This window comes from Eschrichtius robustus, chromosome 5, assembly GCF_028021215.1.
Source record: "Eschrichtius robustus isolate mEscRob2 chromosome 5, mEscRob2.pri, whole genome shotgun sequence".
In the NCBI taxonomy this organism is placed as follows: Eukaryota; Metazoa; Chordata; class Mammalia; order Artiodactyla; family Eschrichtiidae; genus Eschrichtius; species Eschrichtius robustus.
In genome coordinates this window covers 42,869,816-42,889,675 of record NC_090828.1, presented here as the reverse complement: position 1 = coordinate 42,889,675, position 19,860 = coordinate 42,869,816, and the positions used below count along the sequence as shown (strand labels likewise).

The following is a 19,860-nucleotide window of genomic DNA, read 5'->3' as shown; positions in this document are numbered from 1 at the left end:
TGAACAAATTCTCAGATCTCTTTGTTTCCTAGACTATATTTTACACACCTTAAAAAGTGATTAGGACATGCGACTGATTCTGAAACAGCATAAAACCAGGCAGATTGTGCTTCTACCAGGATTCAACTTCCCTGCCAAAACAGCCTGCTGCCAAAATGCCACTGTGATGTAGTCTTTGGCCACAATAGCTGAGGCCGTCACAGCACCCAGACAAGACTTTTCAGAGGCTGTGCAAGATAACCACCTTCTCAAAGCTGGTATTTGTGCTCTCAAACTTGGGTTCTCATCACCCTTTCCCCCAGATCTCCCCAAACCCAAGTCTCAAGAATGGTACCAAGAACGGAAAAAACACGGCAATGCTAGACTGTAAATTTCCACAATTAATTAGAAATCATATATTCTGAGTATTTCATTGTTTTTCAACTGGAAAACTATAGTGATGTTTGTTTTAAAAAAAAGGAATCAGTGTGCATTATTCATAGGTAGTTTGGCTTCATGGATCTCCTTGCAGTTTGTTTTTAGAGCAAGTCTCTACTTAGAGATTAAAAGTACATTGCTAACATTTTGCCTTGGTTTCCATGTACTCAGTGCTGAGGTCCTTGCAGTTGGTAAATCCCTTTATAGTTAGCTAAGGCTGTCCTTGCACTGAATTTGTAGCTCCTAATATAGTTCTGTCCCCACAGTCTCTTCTTGGAATAGTTTGTTAGACCTAGGACAGATCTGAATGGACCCAGTTCAGGTAACAAATACAACACAATTAAATCTCCTTGGACCTCCAGTTTACTTTTCTTATACCAAGGAGGGAAAAAGTAATCAAATTTTAATAATAAATGTGCAAACACATAATAATAATATATGCAATTAAGAAGAGTTTAATCTCCAATAGTATCTTATAGATTTTTCTCTCTGGCACATCTTGGGTCTGATAGATTCAGTGCGTTCTGCCTACTAATCATTTTTATTAACCATTAACTAAGCAGGTTCTTTTCATTTGAAATTTTAAAACAGGCAGGGATTACAATATAGATCCTTAGAATTAGGTCATTTCAAATGGTTTTTCCTCTCCTCACTCTCAACTTTTCCATATGACAAAGCTTGGCAGGTGAAATCCAAAGGTACTCGCTTTCCTCACCAGAAAGGGCTCTCTATTTGCCTTTGCTGGTGGTAATTTGTTCGGAATACATCTCTTTCATTTATAGCTGACCTCATGGAAAGCAGGGTTCATTTTACAGTTTCTACCTCGGTAGCTTTGGAAGTACTGTTCTTAGGTAGCTAACATTTTTCTTTTTTACTTGCGTACCTTCACATGAATGGCTAATGATAGAATCGGGACCTGTGTCTTGAACAAATGAAATCAGACGAGGTGCCCCTTGTTCCTTTATTCCTGCCTAGATTTGTGTTTTGAGTTTTATCTTACATATCAGTTCACCTTTTGACTATTTTGATCTCTGCCATGCAGAGCCACTTAAAAACTTTACCTCCTTTGAGAAAAGGTCATAAATAAGTGATATGAATAAGAAATAAGACAAGGACATGGTTCCGTCCTGACTACCCAAAGGGTATATATATGCCACCTCAAGATTCCAATTATTAGCATTTACTTATTTTCCTAAGTGAGCTTTATTATGCACCTTTATTTGGCAGTCAAGGTGGCCGCAGTGTTGTCCCCCTCATGCTGCTTTGTACTAGGTATTGAGAGGACAGAATGAGAGACAGGGAAAGCGAACAGCTTTACAAATGAATCTTAGAGTTCAGGTGTCTTTCAGAAGCAACAAATCATTTTTAATCCGACAGCTCCTAATTAAATTGATTGTGAGATAAAATGCACCCAATAAGTGTCAGACTCACATGAGTTAAAAAGCCTGGTGGCTTGTGAAAGGCATTTAATGCTCCTAAACCTTCCTGAAAATGGATGTCCTTGAAAGCTCTCCTAGCAATGAGTTAAAGATCTCAGCTGGGGGGCTGCTGACGTGTTGTAATGACTACAATTTATAGCACACCAGCTCCATACTACCCTTTGCCCCACCAGGGTGCTGCCTGGAAGCTGGTATGGCTCATGGAGGGTTAGAAGGGAAAAAGGGAAAAGGAAAAAAAGACTCCAAGGCCCTTTTAGCAGCCTCTGTACTATCAACTTAGACTTTTGGGGCCTCTTTCAGAGCCTAGTAACTTTCAAACTGAACATGTCTTATTCAGCTTCTACTGATTTATGCCATAGCAGCATAGTTATGTTTCTGACTTACATAGCCAGTTATTTCAGGTAGGTTGGCCCAAGCTCAGAGAAGCCTTTAATTTCATTCATTCATTCATTTGTTCAACAAGTATTAATTGAGCATCTACAATGTTCTAAGAACTGTACTAAGCACTGGGGTCAAACGAACAAGACAGGCTTCTTGATCTCATGAAGCCCAACATTCCTTGGGGTTAGAGGGGCCAGAGATTTAAAAGAGATAGAAAACCAAGTAAACATATACATGAACAAGATAATATCTGATACAATATCATTTATAAAAATCTGAAATTATCTTGTTTAATTCTTTCCTGTGGCACCTATAACTCTAAGCAGAAAGAGCTGTGTGGCTAGCTGAGGTCCCTAAAATTGGAAGAGAGAAGAGGAGAGGAGAAAGGAGAGAAAGGTAGGAACCCAAAGACAGCATCCTTATACTGAAACAGGTGTTCTGGTGTGGTTCATAAGTTGTCTCTGAGTATAATTTCAATAGCAAAAAATCAGAATAATTGGAACAATGGCAGCATTATTGAAACAAGCATTTGTCTGGCCAGCAGGTAAATTTGAATGATGCAAGACTTCTGACATGATAGTACTATAAAACAAAAAGTAATGGAAACAGCATGCTATCGTGGAGCAGAATGGATTTTGGTTTGATCTGGGTTCAGATTGTGACTGTGGCTCTTCCTGGCTCTGTGACCTTGGCCAAGTTATTAACAACTTTGCAGTTGTTACTTTACAGTTACTTCGTCATAAAAATGGTGCAGTAATATTATGTTTCAGAGGCTCCTTGTAATACATAAGTAAAATAGTATTCATAAAGTGCCCAAAACAATTCCTCTCCTATAAAAGATGAGTAACACATCAATAAAGCAGGTTTTGTTTCTATACTTAGTCATAAATTGTAATTTTATGTATGTCATACATTATCACAATCAATAAATCATAGTACCAATTCTTAAAAGGCCTCAGACATAGCTAGGAAAGAAAGTCCTTTAAGGACAGTTTCATTCCATTACTATCAGGTCAAACAAAGGGTTTTGTCTGAAATGGAAGGAGTTTTGATTTTGTGTATTCAGGATCAAATCTGGCATGGTGTTCCTTTGAGTATGGCCACTGTTCAAGTCATAGCTTTTGAGGATTTTTCATACTGTGAAACAACAACTCAATGAAGGATCAGAGGATGGAAAATTCCAGGTTGATTCATGCATTTTAAAGAGAGAATGTCTTATAGCATCAGGCACAATGTGAAGCAGCCAGTGCCAGGGAGATGGTAACACAAGAGAACAGAAAGACCTTCATTTCAAAGAAGGAAAAAAAAATCAACAACTTAATCTCTCTAAAGCCTCAGATCCTGACAGAAAAATTTGCACTGATGAAAAGAAGGAAACAAAACACAGATGACTGGACCAATTTTCCCCCCAAATTACTAGTGGCTGTGTACTATCTCTAGCCTCTCCAAGGATGTCTTTGAAAATCTCCCCCACAGAAGCCCTTCTGGATTCCAGGACTTGAAGAAGTTCTCACTGCTTTATATTTTGTTGCAGAATAAACAAGGAAGGATTATGAAGTAAAATAATTTTGTACAGTGTACCATGAGATCTCACATATTAAATGTCATTTTTGGTTAATGAGCCTCTTATACAAGTCCTTGGTATGCTACAGGTATCCAGTTTATTATGCATAGTGTTTAAAGGTATTGCTAAAGAAATTAACTCAGGCCCTGAATTAGGAATGTGTTTCTGTTTTTCAGTTTTCTGAAAATAAGGACCAATTTGCCTAATTTCAGTTTACAGTCCTTTCCTGGCAAATGCAATCTGCTCTGACTATAAGATCTTGCTCTTCCATGCGTTTTCTTAGGAGCTCGCAGGTTATCTTGTCTCTCTTTTTCACTTCAAATCCCTTTCTTATGGTATCCGGTCCTTTGTGTACCAGGTGAAAAGAGGGTTGACAAGGTGGCAAAAGGAAATTGCCATCTTTTGTGGTCAGGCAGTGCGGTGAGCATTTGGCCCCTTGAGGTATTTTTGTGCAGCTTTTCAGAGAAGCATTGCCTCGTCTTCACTGAACTGATAACGATGAAACTTCAATCCCTGTTGCCTTCAATCATTTTCTTACTGTGCCAGCTCAATGACTTGTCTTCTATTCTAGTTTTCTGGTACCGGCTCTGGCAGAGACTGGGAAAAAAAAATGCTTTTGGTGTGGGTTGCACTGAACTTCACTTTTAATTCCCCGTTAATGTGCAATCTGAAGTCTTATTCAGAGAAAAATTGTGTTCATGTTTGTGGCAAAAAGGAATGCAGAAAAGTGACAGATGTAAGATGAGAGAAGAGGCAGCCTTTAATCATTTTGTTGTCAAAGCAGCTTTGGATCGCCCTTTGAAGAAAACGTTTTCCTCGCCGCTTCTGGAAAACTAGAGACTCGTTCTCTTGCCCTTTGCAGATTCCTTACCCAGACGGTTTAAATTCCGCACTGGATACAAAACTTCTAAACCCTAGCTCCTTGCTACAGAGCACTCCAGTTTATACATTCACATTGTGGAAGAATTGGATCTCTGCTCTAACTGGATCGAGACTCTGGTGACTCAGTTTACACATAATCCTCACAGACAGAAAGACAACGTTTGGTAAACCCCAGTGACGAAGGGACTTGTCTTCATTTGCGATTGGGCCAGTCGTATTTCACGGAGAGGCTAAGAGTTAAAGCATACAGTGTTTACAAAGTAAAAGCCTTTTCTTCCTAATCCCTGCATGACTATAATTAAGCAGGAGAGTTAATTTTATGTAAATCATGCATTAGTGTAATTGGGCACAAGTGAACATTCGTGTACATCTTATTTAAAAGAGAAATATCATGTTATTATGCGGATGCTGGTGCAGTGAAGTCTCAGCCCTCTGGGGGGATGTCGGCAACCTCACCGGCTGTTCACCAGAGTTTGGTCTGTGAGCTTAATTACACGTCGCCGGCTCTGCTTGTGCTGTCCAGTGAAGAACGGATCCACGTGCCTTCAGAAGAGCTGAGAGGTGGGGCTTCCCTGGGGCTTCCCTTCCAGTTTCTTCCCTAACCTCCACTTCTAGAGCAGTCATTTTTCTCTTTCTGCTCATCCTTTCACACCTAAACAATGCTCTCCAATGGTTTGCTCCGCTTGGCAGTTCGGACCCATATTTTCCCAGGCAGACCACAGATGGATTTGTCTTCTGTAAGCAGGGGCTGGTCTGCTTCCCTTCTCAGCACGTCTTTTCTAAGGGTGCTCTGGGCTGCCTTATGACCCCAGATCAGATAGTATCCAGCAGCCTGCGTGTGTGATGGCCACAGCGCCTCCACGGGCCCGACAAGGAGGGGTAGCCGCTGGGTGAACTGTTCCTTTGTTCTCTATCTAGAGAGCAGATCCAGAGCTTTGGGACAAGGTTGTCCGGCAGAATATAAAGAATCTGATCTGCATATCTTGAGGTCAAGAATTGTGAGGAAGAAAATATGCACATGACAAAACTTTTATTTTGAACACATTCTCCTCCTCACCTGGAGGCCTGAACAGTCATCTTTGGAGTAGTGCCTTGGCCTCGTTCTGCCCAGATTGCCAAGCCAGCTGCTGGCCTCCCAACCCCGTACACGCAGCAGGTTGGTCTTTTGAGACTTCAGGGCAAGAGGCCTTCCCAGGAGCACCACCTTCCTGCCCGCTGCTTACTTGCTGCCATCCCATATGCCTGCAATCCTGCTTAAATGCTTTAGACGTGCTCCTGTCTGAAGGACTATTTGAACGAACCATCTCTTAAATTCCTCTTCCCATAATTGCCCGCCTCCTCCCAATCCAGTTGTTGGCTGTGTCCCTCCCTCTCACCTTCCCCCAGCCTTTGATTCCTCTCTCAGCTCTTTCTTGCTCCTTCTCTTCTTCCCCTTCCCCCATATCGTTATTTCTCACTCTGAGGGTGTCTTACTTGAAATGCCGTTGGTCCAGAGGTTATGGATGTGAACAGATGAGGTAACTTCTAGCTAAGAATTTTTTTTCAAGTAATTAGTTAGGAGGTAAGTGTGTTCCCTAGTGGCCACAGCATTTTCTCTTTGTCTTTGTTCTTGTGAAGAGACCCCTTGACATAACACATAGTAGAGCCTGTTAGAAGAATAGACTGCCTTTACTGGACTAGTTCATCCAGTACAATTCAGTGCTCTTTTATAGTAGCTAACTTCAGCTCACTTGACGGGTGGCACCGATTTGTGCATTCCTTTAAGTGATATAATATTCTTATATTATCTTTAATTATTCAGTTTTATCTTGTGCTCAAGTTTGAAAGTTGGTTCAAGTACCTTTCAGTATAATCAGGGTATCTATTTTTTAATAAATAAAAGTAATAATAAGTACATACCTTAATTATTGTTATTTAATGTTATACTACTTATACTAACTGCTGGTTGTGAACCAAATGTATTGCCTCAATTAATGCCAGGGAGCAGCGTTTTACTCGCAACATACAAGGCAGGGAAGAAGAGCCCAGTTTGGGAAACAACTCAGCTCAGAGGTTAGCACCCTCATGAGCTGAGTTTAACTGAAATGTGAACTGTTGTAGGAATGGCAGCTTTGGCATGACCACCTTGAAGCTAAATGATGGTGAAATGGTCAAACCCTTCTCTAGACTAGGAATCAGAGAGAGGCTTCCACAGAGTGAAAAGAGAACCAAAACTTCCTCATGGTGAGTGGAGGGTAAAGCTGCTCTAGCACCTCTCGATCTCAGTAGATCCAAGTTAGGCCCAGGGACAATTAAGGAGAAGCTCTGTCGATGAGGCTTTATGGGTACACTTTGGACAGTTGCAGACTACGAGACTGAGAATAGCTTGCCAGTAGTATGAGAGCACTGAGACAGGAAGGGTAAGTAGTATGGGAGATGGTGGGAAATTAGTGTTATGGGGGGAAAGAAAGATAAACGTGCAAACGGATGGCTTAGAGATCCTCATCTAAACTTTTCGAAGGCCTCACTGATTCTCAGCTGAGAGAGATTGAAACTTACTCAAGAACCACACCATATATGTGTGTAGTTTGATAAATCGTGCTTAAATGACTGTGAAACTGTAGCTTATTCTTTAGTGAGCATTCAGTTTATTAAAAAATGTTTTATTGTCTTATAAAAACCTCAACCCATACTCACAGAAATTATCTGAAATGACATACATAAACACCATGGTGTTTATCTTTTGTTGGTGGGATTAATTTCTGTGTTTGACTTACCTATATTTTCTAATTTTGCTAGTTAACCAAGTGCTATTCATGTAACATATTTCTTAATAATTTGTTGTACTGTGGTGACAATTTGGGTCATTACTCTCTGCTTTGTTTTCATAGCCTGGCTCATATAAAGGCCTTTGTTTTCAAGGACTAAGTCCATGGATTATGGCAGAGAAGGGCTTTAACAGAGGATGGAGGCTTCTTGAGGTGAAGGAAAAAAGGTGGTTAGGATCTTGAGAAGGGGAGGAAGCCCGACAAGGGGAGACACCCACAGGGAGGAAGGGCACAGACCCCTCTCCAAGTGTGCCCTGCAGAAGGGGTTGACTGCTTGACTGGATGAGTCCTGAGAGCCGCTGCCTCCGGAGGCCACTATGGCTAAGCCTTGTGTAGAGGGTGTGCCTCTGTTGGATCAGGAAGACTGGCAGGTACGGCAATGGCAATGGGACCACTAGGAATAGAGGACCAGGACTGCTCCTGTCCTCTCTTCCCCTCTCTCCCATAATCCCTGATTTTGGACTCTCATTAACTCTGAATTAGGTTCTTGTGCTGGATTGAATTTGGTTACATTCCCAAAGTAAGTGGACTAGTAACGTAGATTTTTGTCCAGAGTGAGGCTGGAAGGAGGCCTGACTCTGACCAGGTGGGCTGCACATCATCCCCGCCTTCCTGATGTTGATTTCAAAGGGCCTTACTCATTTGCATATTCAGGCATTAGTTATAAAAACCAGTACCATTACCTTATATAATCCTTCATCCTTCATGTAATATGGATGCTCATATAAAGATATCAGTTAATTCAATGAAAAGGTTTTTGTGACTGATATCCAGATGATTAATTATGTAAGTGAAATGTCTACTACATATAAAGATATCAGTTAATTCAATGAAAAGGTTTTTGTGATTGATATCCAGATGATTAATTATGTAAGTGAAATGTCTACTGTAACTAGGAACAGAAACAGCTGGTTCAGGTGCTGCATGACTTTGGAAAAGGGAAGTAGCATCTGAAGATAAACATTAGTAGAGAGTCTAACGTGACTTTGAGATAATCTCTGTCATATTTCAATAGTCTATACTGACTTCTCCTCAAGGATTCATGAAAGTAAAGAATTTGGCCTTGCAAAGTCACTGCAATATTGACTCACTCATCTTGTGCCTGGAAACACACGAGAGGTTTAACGCTATGTGCTTTATCAGGATACACCTCTTTTAAAATGAAAGAATGATCACTCCTCTTGTTCAGACACGATGCCAGTGGACCCATTTGAAAAAAGAAATAATAGGAGTGGTATTTTTTTCTTAACTTATATTGTCTTATTTTCCCAGAAACAGCTCTCTTGTCCCCGAAGAGACAAGAAACGCTCCTTTGAGTGAGCATGACTGCGTGATTCCTTCTAACTCTAACCATATGACTCCCATTATGCTTTATTTAACTGATGACATATCTTTTCTTCTTCTTAATTACTTTTACAACAAATATTTATTATATTCCTAAAAAATAATTTCCACATACGGAAAGTCCACTCTGTGCATGTCCTTGTTCTAAGCAGAACATGGATTGTCTTGCTTATCTCTCATAACAGTCATATTGAGTGTGGGAAGCATTTTTCTCTTGATTTTTAAATACGAGGCATAAAGAAATTAGGCAGTTTGCCCAAGGTTAAGTAGTTAGTCAAGTGGAGCTTAGACTGGGACCCATTTCTGTCTGGCTTCAGAGGCCAAGTTTTAAGTACTACACTCTCCTTGGAGGGACCCAGTCCCCACCAAACCCAGTCACCCTGAATCACCTCATTCTATTTTTAATTTTTTGAATAGAGCTTAAAACTTCCTAGCTTTTGTTGTTGTTGTCTATTGTTTGGTTAATCCTCACCTCCACTTCTTTTTTTTTTTTTTTATGAAATAGATTGAGAAACTGATTGGAAATTGAATGCAAACTAAGACCACTTGACTGTTACTGAAATGAATAGCCCAGTTTGCTTTTTTTTTTTTTTTAAAGAAATTCACGTTCTTTTATTTATTTATTTATTTATTTATGACTGTGTTGAGTCTTCGTTTTTGTGCGAGGGCTTTCTCTAGTTGCGGCAAGTGGGGACCAATCTTCATCGCGGTGCGTGGGCCTCTCACCGTCGCGGCCTCTCTTGTTGCGGAGCACAGGCTCCAGACGCGCAGGCTCAGTAATTGTGGCTCACGGGCCCAGTTGCTCCGTGGCATGTGGGATCTTCCCAGACCCGTGTCCCCTGCATTGGCAGGCAGATTCTCAACCACTGCGCCACCAGGGAAGCCCCACTTCTTTTGCTAGGATGTGAGCCTGAGAGTAGAGATCTCTCCACTTCATTGCTACATAACAGCACCTAGAATCGTGTCTGGTTTGGCATAGGCACCCAATAAATGTTTATTGAATAAATGGAAACAATTGGCAAGGCACTGATTTTCTGCCTTCTTGCTCCCAGACTATGGGAAAAACAGACTTGCATGGACAATTAAGGAATAACATGGAAAGTAACATGGCAGGATTAGGAAGACAGCCAAGGGGGTCAAGGAGGCCTCACTGATAAGCTGTTACTTGCTCTGTGTATTATGGAGAGAAGAAGGGCATGAAGAGAGTAGGAGAAGTAGATAAAATCTCAGAAGCAAGAAGTCAGGGTTTGTGTGGACAATGCTGAAGTCATCCTGTGTGTCTCACATCCTGTGAAGAAGCACATTACTCAGCCTGGAGATTCCTCCTGGAGGGTCCCCAAGCACTCTGAACCGAACGTTATCGTAGCCTTTGTTACATTCTTTATAATTTACTAGTTACTTCCCAGTCTCGCCAATGGGGCTGTGAGATTTTGATGCAAGGACCAGGATGATCTCATCCCTTTCAGGCAGGGACTCTGCCTTATTTATCCTTGTCTTATAGCTTAGTATGGTGCTGGTAATTGGTGGCCCTCAGTACATGTATAATGGATAATAAATGGATAATGAATGAATGAGTGATGAATGAACGAATGAGTGAATGACATGGCTTAATAGCAGTTTATTTAAAAAGAGTTTTGAATTTAAGTTGAGCAGCAAAAATAGCTAAGGTGGTCTTAGGTAGTAATAATAAAAGTATAGTGCCTGATTTCTGAATATCTAGAATCTTGGAATTACAGAGATTAGAAGTGATGAGGAAATTGAGACCTGAGATGTGAGATGACTTGCTCATGGTTCCACGCCAAATTTGTGATCAAAGTAGGACTTGAATTTAGAGATCATGGCTCTCAGTTAAATTTGCTTTCTACAAGTTCTACTATATTCTGTGCTTGTCAGACCACAACTGTAGCAGACGGTGCAATTATGAGCTCTACACTTAAGATATATAGTGACAAAGTAGAGTCTGTCCAAGGAAGGATGATGCAGGTGTTAGGGGAAAGTGGAAACCATATCACATGAATATCAGATGAAGACATTAAGGATATTTCACCTGGAGAAGAAAATACTTGCAAAGAGTGAGAAAATACTTGCACAAGTGAGTGGGAAAACATAGTATCTGTCCTAATATTTTTAAACATGTAAGTCATTATTCCTTTGCTCCAGAGAGGAAAAATAGAAGCCATGGGTAGAAACCATAGAGAAGTAAATTTCAACTCAATATGAAAAAAAAATGGTCTCAAAATTAGAATTGACGAAGAATAAAATTCCAAGTGATAGATATATGCAAGTAGAGGGTAGATGATTATGTTAGGTAGATGATTGTGAGTTCCTTTAGAGTAGAGGTCATGTTTTAGTTGTGTTTCCCTAGGACCTTGAATAGTGGCTGGCACATAGTATGCACTCACTTAAGATTTGTTATGCATCTTTTTAAAAAAAATTTTTATTGGACTATAGTTGCTTTACAATGTTGTGTTACTTTCTACTGTACAGCAAAGATTTGTTATGCATCTTTTAAAAGGGATTCTTTCATGGGTTGGGTGAGCATAGAGGTGAATAGGAACGTACTGTATTATTAACTCCAAGGACTTTTCCAGCACTTAGGTTTATGATCCTTTGATAAAAATTCACACAAAGTAATGTATCAATATTTAATGAAGCAAGTCATTTCCTACTCTTACAACTAAAAGTCAGTGGAATTGTTGTTTCTTTCTAACTCTACTAAGCCCTGTCATGTTGTATTTTTGTTCTTCCTTTAGGAGAAGGCAAGGTTTGTTTGCCACGACTCCTGTCTTACACAAAGGAGATCAGGGCTAGTTACATCTCTGCACCTGGTAACCAAACTAAAATTCCATGTGGAAGTTTAAATAGAGTTTGTTTGTACAAGTAGCCTATGACCAATTTATGGAAACACTTGAGTGACGGTTATGCTTATAGATTCACACTTTTCAAAGTGATGACTAACCTAGAAAACCAGATTTTTCACGGAGTCCTAAATACTATTTAGATTGTCACCTTTTAAAAAATGTCTTAACAAATATCTTAAATATCACTTCAGGAAACTTATTTTTCACTGAATATTTTCTATTCAGAAAGTGTTGGTTTGACATTTGTCCTTTTTTTTTTTGTGGACACAGAAGTGTCATTCCTTTCAGTATGTGCAGAGGACATTTGAAGGAGACAAAGAAAGTTTTATTTAGATTTACTCTGTTAGCCACAGAAAGCTATGAAGGACTAAATGATAATAAGGCAATTATTTGATTTGTTACTTTCATCTTATTCTTTGAGAATTTTTACAGTTTTTTTTTTCCAAAGTGGTCATACATATTTGTGTGCTCAGAAATCTATATCGATTTCCCACCAAGGTCTTTCATATGCTATGGGATTAATTTTCGTTCTTATCATATATATAAAGCACATTTCATGAAATATTATCACCTTAGTTCCATTTCAAATAATGGTGCTGCGTTAGCCATGAAGTTATTCATGAGGTATTTGGTTGTGATTCTAATTTCTTTTTAAAGAACCATATACTGTAAATATAGCAAGGTGCTTCTGAGAATTCATGATTTGGTGTTACACATTTAATGATGTTATTAGAATTTCTTCCTAGTTGTTAATTCCACTCACCTAAATGGAATAGATTTTGTGCTCTGTGTATTCCTAATATGTAGCTTGTTCAGGACCTTTCAGATATATGCACTTAACTGGGAGATTCTAAAATGTTTCCCAAATAAAAACCAATATCTTCTTTCCCTCTCCTTTATGAGTTATAAAGCACTTTCCCTCCCCCTCTTCTTTGATTTAATTTATATGCCAGAGATTTTTCTGCTCTGGGGATGAAAATGGAAGACCAGGGAAGAAAGCTGATAAAATAGAGATGATTCAAAGATCTGAAATATTTTTTCCTCACTCGATAGAAAGTAAACTATTTTTTCTCTTTTCCAATAACCATCATTTCCCTTGATCTTGGAATCACTCAAAACCTAGCCACTGAGTCCTGTATAAACTAATGCTCTGTCTCAAGATGTGGAGAAAGATAAAATACTGGTACTTGTACAGATTGTACTAGCTTGATTATATTTACAGTTAGGAGATACCGCAAATTTAAGAACGCCAATTTTTTTCTCATCACTGAGTATTTATTATATATAACAAATACATGGGAAAGAAAAAACTATATTGTGTGATATAAATAGTTTATTTACATTACAGAAAAAACATCAAGACAATGTATACTATTTCAAATATATCCATACATAATCAAATATAGCTGTAGTACATGTTTTCATTGGTGTAGATTACCACAAATGCAAGGCAACATGTGTAGATCTCATCTTATTCTTTTGTCTATAATACTGTATTGTGTAGTCCAAGCTCTTGGTAGTCCGGCCACTGTGCAACATGCTCCCTTTAGATTAACCTCGTGGACGCTCTTGTTGTGTTGTCTGAACTGTAGTGCCCTGTATTTTGCTTCTGTCTGTGAATTCTGTTGCTTCTGGGGCATTTCCTAGAAGGTTGGAAAGTTTACAGATCTTAGTCCAGTGCTATTACCTAAAGTCTGGTCCCACAATCACAGAGTGAAGTTGTGGATTAAGCAAATTATTAAAATATTTCAGATGAAAGAATTTATTATTAGCAGAAGCTGGAATTATGTTGGAAGAGGTTTTTGTTTTTGTTTTTTGTTTTTGCTTCTCCTTGCAGTTGTCTTTAAGCATCTGTTGAGGAGAACTGAAGAACAGAGGTGGAAGTTGAAGAGGAATACATTTACCTAGTCCTCAACAGTTTACTCATCAGGGCTCAAACAATGACTCAGCACAATGCAATCAAGCAAGTGTGAGCTCATCTAATCTCATGTTAAAGGTCTTCAACAACTTGATACTTTAAATGTCCCAAGGATGAATGTTATATTGGCATTTCAGTGCTACAAGTTTAAATCCTATCAAACCAGAGAGTGAGCCAACTGTTAATATGGGATATGTAATGAAAAGGGATATTGTTTTGGTTCAGCCTAATATCATTTTGTATATTAATGTTATAAGCTAGAGACATAAATTGGTACCAATTATTTAGCTTCTATAAAAAGCTAAGACTCAGTCAAATTATCTGAAAAGCTCTGATCTAGTAGCTTTTCTCTTATAATAAAATAATGCTTTGACAATACAAATAAAAATAACAATATAAAGTTCATATAAAATCCTATTATAATAAGCTGGGGGTGTCAGAAAATATATATTCATATATATGTTCATATGTGAGTAAATGTATATAGTATATACATATATGGGTTTTTTTGGGGTAGATCTGTCAAAATGAACATGGAGCTGGAAGTCACATTCCCAGCAAGTGGGAGCTGGAGATAAAAGACTGAAAATACATCTTCTCAGCAGGGCAACTCTCTTCATTTCAGAACATGTCTCTAGATGTCTGTATTCTTTATGACACATGTTTATTTAGGAGAAAGACAGATATTTGACTAAAGTAGTAAAAACAAGGGGAAAGAATTAGGAAAAGAAAGAAAGTGGGAAGAGGAGAAGAGAAAGAAAAGAGAGGTAGAAAAGAGGAGAGACCAGGTGACAATGAGATTAAAAGAAAATTGAAGAGAATGAGGGGACCTCTGCTTCGTGAAATTTTGTAAATCTTTTAGCAACTAGATGTTTTGGAAAAGGTCTTGACGGACGAGTGTGGCCAGGTCACCAGGAAGAGAGGGTTTGGGCAGGAAGGGTTAGAGGGGAGGATGGCCTAGCTGGAAAGTCTGGTTTTTGTGCAGAATGTTTTCAAGTGAATGAAATGAATCCATACTGAGAATAGTGTAGTTTATTGACTAGTATGACTCTTGGATTTTGGAAAGCTTGGATTGACTAGGAGAGTTTTATAAAATGCATTACAATAATGCCAGTTTAGTTCATGTGCTATTTCTCCTCCCCAAAAGTAAACAGAAGGTAGGTTTTGTTTTGTTTTGTTTTTACATGGAAAATGAAAACAGCCGTATGTCTTAAAAAAATGGCTTGCCTAATTTGGAGCTCAGTTAGGTTGTCTTGAGCGTCAGAATACAGACATCTTGACCAGCCAAGGGGCAGTATGACTGGTGGTGAAGTGCACAGGCTCTCATACTAGGCAGCCTAGATTCCATTTCTGCCCTTATTGCTCAGCTGTGTATACTCAGCAATTTGCTGACTTCTCATACCTCAGAGTCCCTATCTTGAAAATGGGGATAATTGTTCCTTCATAATGTTACCAAATGTATATGTATTGGTGTGTGTGTGTACACATATACATACACACACACACACACACACACACACACACACACACAGAGACACAATTCCTGGGGAGATAAGGACCCTATGTATTCCAGTTGTTTTTATTACATATGGGAATGAAGTTGATTAATAAGACTTCTAAACATCTGCTGAAATATTTAAAGTTCTGCAGTTTTGTCAGTACATGAAGTAGCAAATCAAATTGTTATGATTTTATATCTATTAAATATGAATTTCATTTTTCATGTGCTGATATTACTTAGAAGGCTCAAGACCCCTGGAGTAATGTGGCACAGTTTCCTGTGTTTTAGATTCTTTTCTATCTTTTCTTTTATACTTAGTATTTTTGGTTTCTTGAGTTATTTTTATGCTCCCCAGAATCAATTTTAATGTAATCCACTGACTCACTTGGCATCTAAACATAAGAGTCAAGTTGATGAACTCAACTTGGCTTCGAGTAGCACAGAGCTCCCGTCGATGATGTTCCCTTAAGCCGTTAGGCCAGGGAAGGATCTATGAACCATATTTTGTCTTTTTCAAGAGCAAATGCCACACTTGTCCTCAAAGAAGATAGAACAATACAGATATAGAGATGTATTATGGCCTTTATTTTCTAAAGATATGATACTTTCTTTTATTTTCTTGTCTTCTTAAAATAACTTTTTGGGAAACATTCTGATTTACTGTAGAGCTGCACAAATGATTGAAAGTCTAAATGCCTTGTGAATTTGACAAAAACCTTGAAAAACTTCCTTGGAACTTTTATCTCAAGCAGAGTGAAATCAGATCAGAACAAAGAATCTTCAGTAACATTTCTGGTTAGACAGGACATAAATAATATGCATTCGGTTTGGAATCTAATTCTTGGTTACCATGAATTTACACACTAATGAAGGTAAGCCATACCTGGCCTCCCTCCTTTACTCCAAGCCCAATGCCAGACATTACTAATTATTCGTGGTTTTCTTTCCTGTTGAAACTGGATGAGATCTCTGTACTTCTCTCAACCTAACTCTCCAGGAAACAATTACTGTCTGACTGTTTGGGGGTTTGATATGAAAGCTTGTTGTGAAATTTGCTGCGTGTTTCCATATATCAAAGGTTTTCATGTACTACAACATAATCATTCTCATTATAACTATTCTCTTTGAATTTTGTGATTAAAAATTATTTTGTTAACTTAAGATAAAAATGTATTTGTGGTTTATATCAAATATGTTAAAAATGACTATACGTGAGAGTTATACTTGGAAATATAAGTGCCCTAAATGAGAGCTATAATTTAATACTTTTCTAGGCCTTGTATAAAATCTATTCTGTGATCTCATTTGGCATACTAATCCAAGTAAGTCAGGAAACACTGCTCGTTTAAATAGTCTGTTAGCAGTCTGAATGAAGACTGACTTTTTATAGCTAAAAGAGAAAAGCATATTTAAACAAAGATTGGTATTACACATTAGAAGGGGAAAAAAAACCTTTCCTTAGAAAATAAATAATCCTCATCATAATACAAAAATAAGGAAAAAAATTTGTACCACTCCAGCACGAAAGTCAATGTCTTTCCATTTGGCTATTCCAATGCTGTTATGATGAGGAAATAGGACTCCAGAGAATGGATGGCTGCAGAGTCCATGAAGGGACTTGTAATTAGAGAGCTCTAAGACAAGGAGGAATGACATATCCCTTCATGTGGGTGGCCACTGAGTACAGTTACTGACCTTGTGATGCAGAGGACCACCACACAGATGACGGCAATCTGAATCGTTCCAATCACAGCTGCGATTAAGACGTACTGAAATCGGACGGGGCCGGGAACAACGTATAGTACACTGTAGTCCTTTTTTTCACAGTGTTGTCCAGTATAACCAGCATCACACCTGGAAGAAATAGTGTCCAGTTACCTGTAGTTGCTGGACTCATTTTTATAGTTGGCCTACAGCTATTTATCTTCATTGTGAAATTAGGGCCTTTTGTTTCCCTTTCCTGCTCTTAAAAAAATAGTACTTTGTAGATATGCCTTTCAAATACTTGTTTTCAATAAGATCTCTTTGTGTTTTTTATTTCAAAGATAATGCAGTTTCTTTTTATACTTGTTTATATGAGTTTGAAGATAGGAGAGTTGGTAGATAATTTGTAGTGATAATATAGAGAGATGAGAGAAGCCCAGGAATAATTATTCTTTCTATGTATATTTTTTCAGGTGAGCTTTACATTTTATTTAACTTGCTCTTTAATTAACCTAAGTCAACATAATTGCTTGAGAAAAGACTTGTTTCTGATGACACGAGTATAAAAAATAGTACTACTTATCTATTTTTGGATAAAGCATTCCCTATGCTACTGTTAGAATAAGTGTTAAAAAGTGTTAGGGCCAGAGGTACAACAAGAGTGATTTCTTTAATTTACTGGTCATAAAGTTGTCTGCTTATGGTAGAGAATTAAATTTCAGTAGGAAAAAAGTAATTATGATGTAGGCAATATGGTTGGTTAGGCAAAACAAGCCCATGTGCTATTCATCTGAGGATGAAGGCTGCCTCTCCCTCACTCAGCCCTCATCAGAAAGCTCAGGTAGACAATCTGCGTGTTAGAATTAGCATTTGACCAGGAAACGAGGAAACAACTCACATGAAAACAGTACTAGTGGGGATCAACTTGTCATTGACTTTGTGCAACTATTTTAGTACTTCACTTTGAATTTCTCATTATTACGTCCTGGGATCTTTCCTCTCTGCATCAGAGAGGTTTAATAATGACGACTCTGCTGGGGATGACAGGGCAGCGGGTGCAACTTCTCACTGTTCCTGGCTGCTCTACTGGAAGGCAAGTGCTAGTGTATTCAATGAAGGAAAACATGAAAGGAAGGCAGTTCTTGAGAAAGAGAGAGAGAGAGAGGGAAAGGGAAAGGAAGAAAGAAGAAGGAGAAGATGAAGAAAAAGAAGAAGAGGGGGAGAGGAAAGGAGAGGGGAGGGGGAGAAGGGAGGGGAGAGAAGGAACAGAACAAGAGAGAGAAACTCCTTTCAGTGTATAGCAGCAATATGCAACCTGTTTCATCATTTGCCACTTGTATATTCCTTGAATAAAAAATACGTTTGTTTTTTTCACTTTGGCTTTATCGTCTCTGAAATAATTATGTTCTATCCATGAGTATTCAGCAGATATTTGTACTTATTAACTAAATCCAGACAAGCAATTTCTTTGTGTCTCAACTGAGTCTGAATCTGTGGAGGTATAGCTAATATCTCACTCTACAAGCCTTGCGGATAGTGGATCCTAGCAAAACCAAGATTGATGATATTTATTAGAAGACCTGAAGGACTTTGGAAAAGGCAGCCTCCCAAAAGCAACCGTGTTATCTTTAGGCCTCATCCATTCATTTGTTTGAGAAATATTTATCAAGTACCTGATCTGTGCCAAGCACTGCTCTGTGTCCATGGGAAAGAGTGATGAATAAACCAGAGGAGGCTGTGTCTTTAAGGAACTTGTAATGCCCAAGGTTCAATTTAAAATTCCACCAGAAGAGTGTATATAATGATGTGTTACATAGTACTTGGGTATGTACACACATTTTGTTGTTTTCTAGTTTGTGCATGTGTGTGTGTGTGTGTAGGAAAGAGACAAAAGTTTGGCTGCTGATCACCCATTCAGGCAGAATGCCATCCAATTCTCTGTAAACATCCAGAATTTAGTTTCTATATTTTTACTTTATACATTTAAAAGTTAAAGGGTGAAAACATTACCTGCAAGATGGCTCCTGCATATTGATAGAATGTTCGCACTTCCCGTGCATGCAGAAGCCATTGTAATGTTCTGGGCAAGGTATGTGGTGTTCTCTGGCACTTTCTTCTAATTTGTTAGCATTCTCTGTGAATACAGATAAAAGCAACATCTCCTGTAAATACTTTCTTAGCCTGGTTAGATCAACCAGTACATTAAGAAGCAAAGCTACAGTAGGCAAAAATATTTAAAAGGGCAAGAATTAAAAGGCCATGCTTCAGAAGAAAGAGGGAGAAAGAATTGAAAGACAGATGTCTTTACAATTGTGTTTAGAGATGAAACTCCAAAATTACCCAGTACTTTTCATGCTTTTATGTAATTTCCTACATCTTTAAGAGCCAGTGATGTTTCTATGAGTTGTCAGACAGCTTTAATTTTCCTTGTGTAGAGACTGTACATTGATCATAAAATAATTCAAGAAGAAATATCCTATTTTTTGAATTTTAAAGCCCAGCATAATGTCCCTAAAAGTAAATTGCTGCAATACGTTGATACTCTCTCCATGTGAGAGCTTAAAAATTAAAATATGGCCGTGTTCAATTGTTAAATAGAAGTTTTCCAAAACCAAATGCAAATTTCAACAAATGTATTCTTTCGGGCTTTATTCATCTACTGTGAACATGAATTTTCCTAGCGCCCATACATTTTTTTATTGCCTAAATAATGCTATTGAAAGAGCAAATGTTATTTCAGAATCACTTATGTAGATACTAACACAGTACATACTGAATGCTATGAGTGTATTCTAATTCATAATATTTGGCCTATGTTACAATGTCATGTGAAATTTAAACTTATGGTGAAGAAAAAAAACTTGTGTTCTAAAATGAACCCTTTCTTCTGTCATTAACAAGTTTTATTTTCTCATGTTTCTATAAAGGTATTAAATTTTTTTCTGACCTCTGTTAGTCTAAATACATTTGCTTCTCATTTGTAATGCCATCTCTAAGCAGTCTTTGGATTCTTTATATGTTCATTTTATAACATAAAGTTTT

General features: G+C 38.2%; 1 protein-coding gene and 1 long non-coding RNA gene across 2 annotated transcripts in view; one reads left to right on the top strand and one right to left on the bottom strand.

Moving 5' to 3' along the window:
* Positions 1 to 19,860, top strand: part of LOC137764812 (uncharacterized) — a 129,296-nt gene that overhangs the window by 39,200 nt on the left and 70,236 nt on the right. The gene's annotated exons all lie outside the window — the stretch shown is intronic.
* Positions 13,093 to 19,860, bottom strand: part of TMEFF2 (transmembrane protein with EGF like and two follistatin like domains 2) — a 246,466-nt gene continuing 239,698 nt past the window's right edge. The window contains exons 8-10 of the mRNA XM_068543848.1: positions 18,829 to 18,952; positions 16,810 to 16,968; positions 13,093 to 13,338 (exon numbers count right to left, since the gene is read on the bottom strand). Of these exons, the coding sequence (XP_068399949.1) occupies positions 13,242 to 13,338; positions 16,810 to 16,968; positions 18,829 to 18,952 (380 nt within the window). The 3' untranslated portion in view covers positions 13,093 to 13,241. The remainder of the gene's footprint in view (positions 13,339 to 16,809; positions 16,969 to 18,828; positions 18,953 to 19,860) is intronic.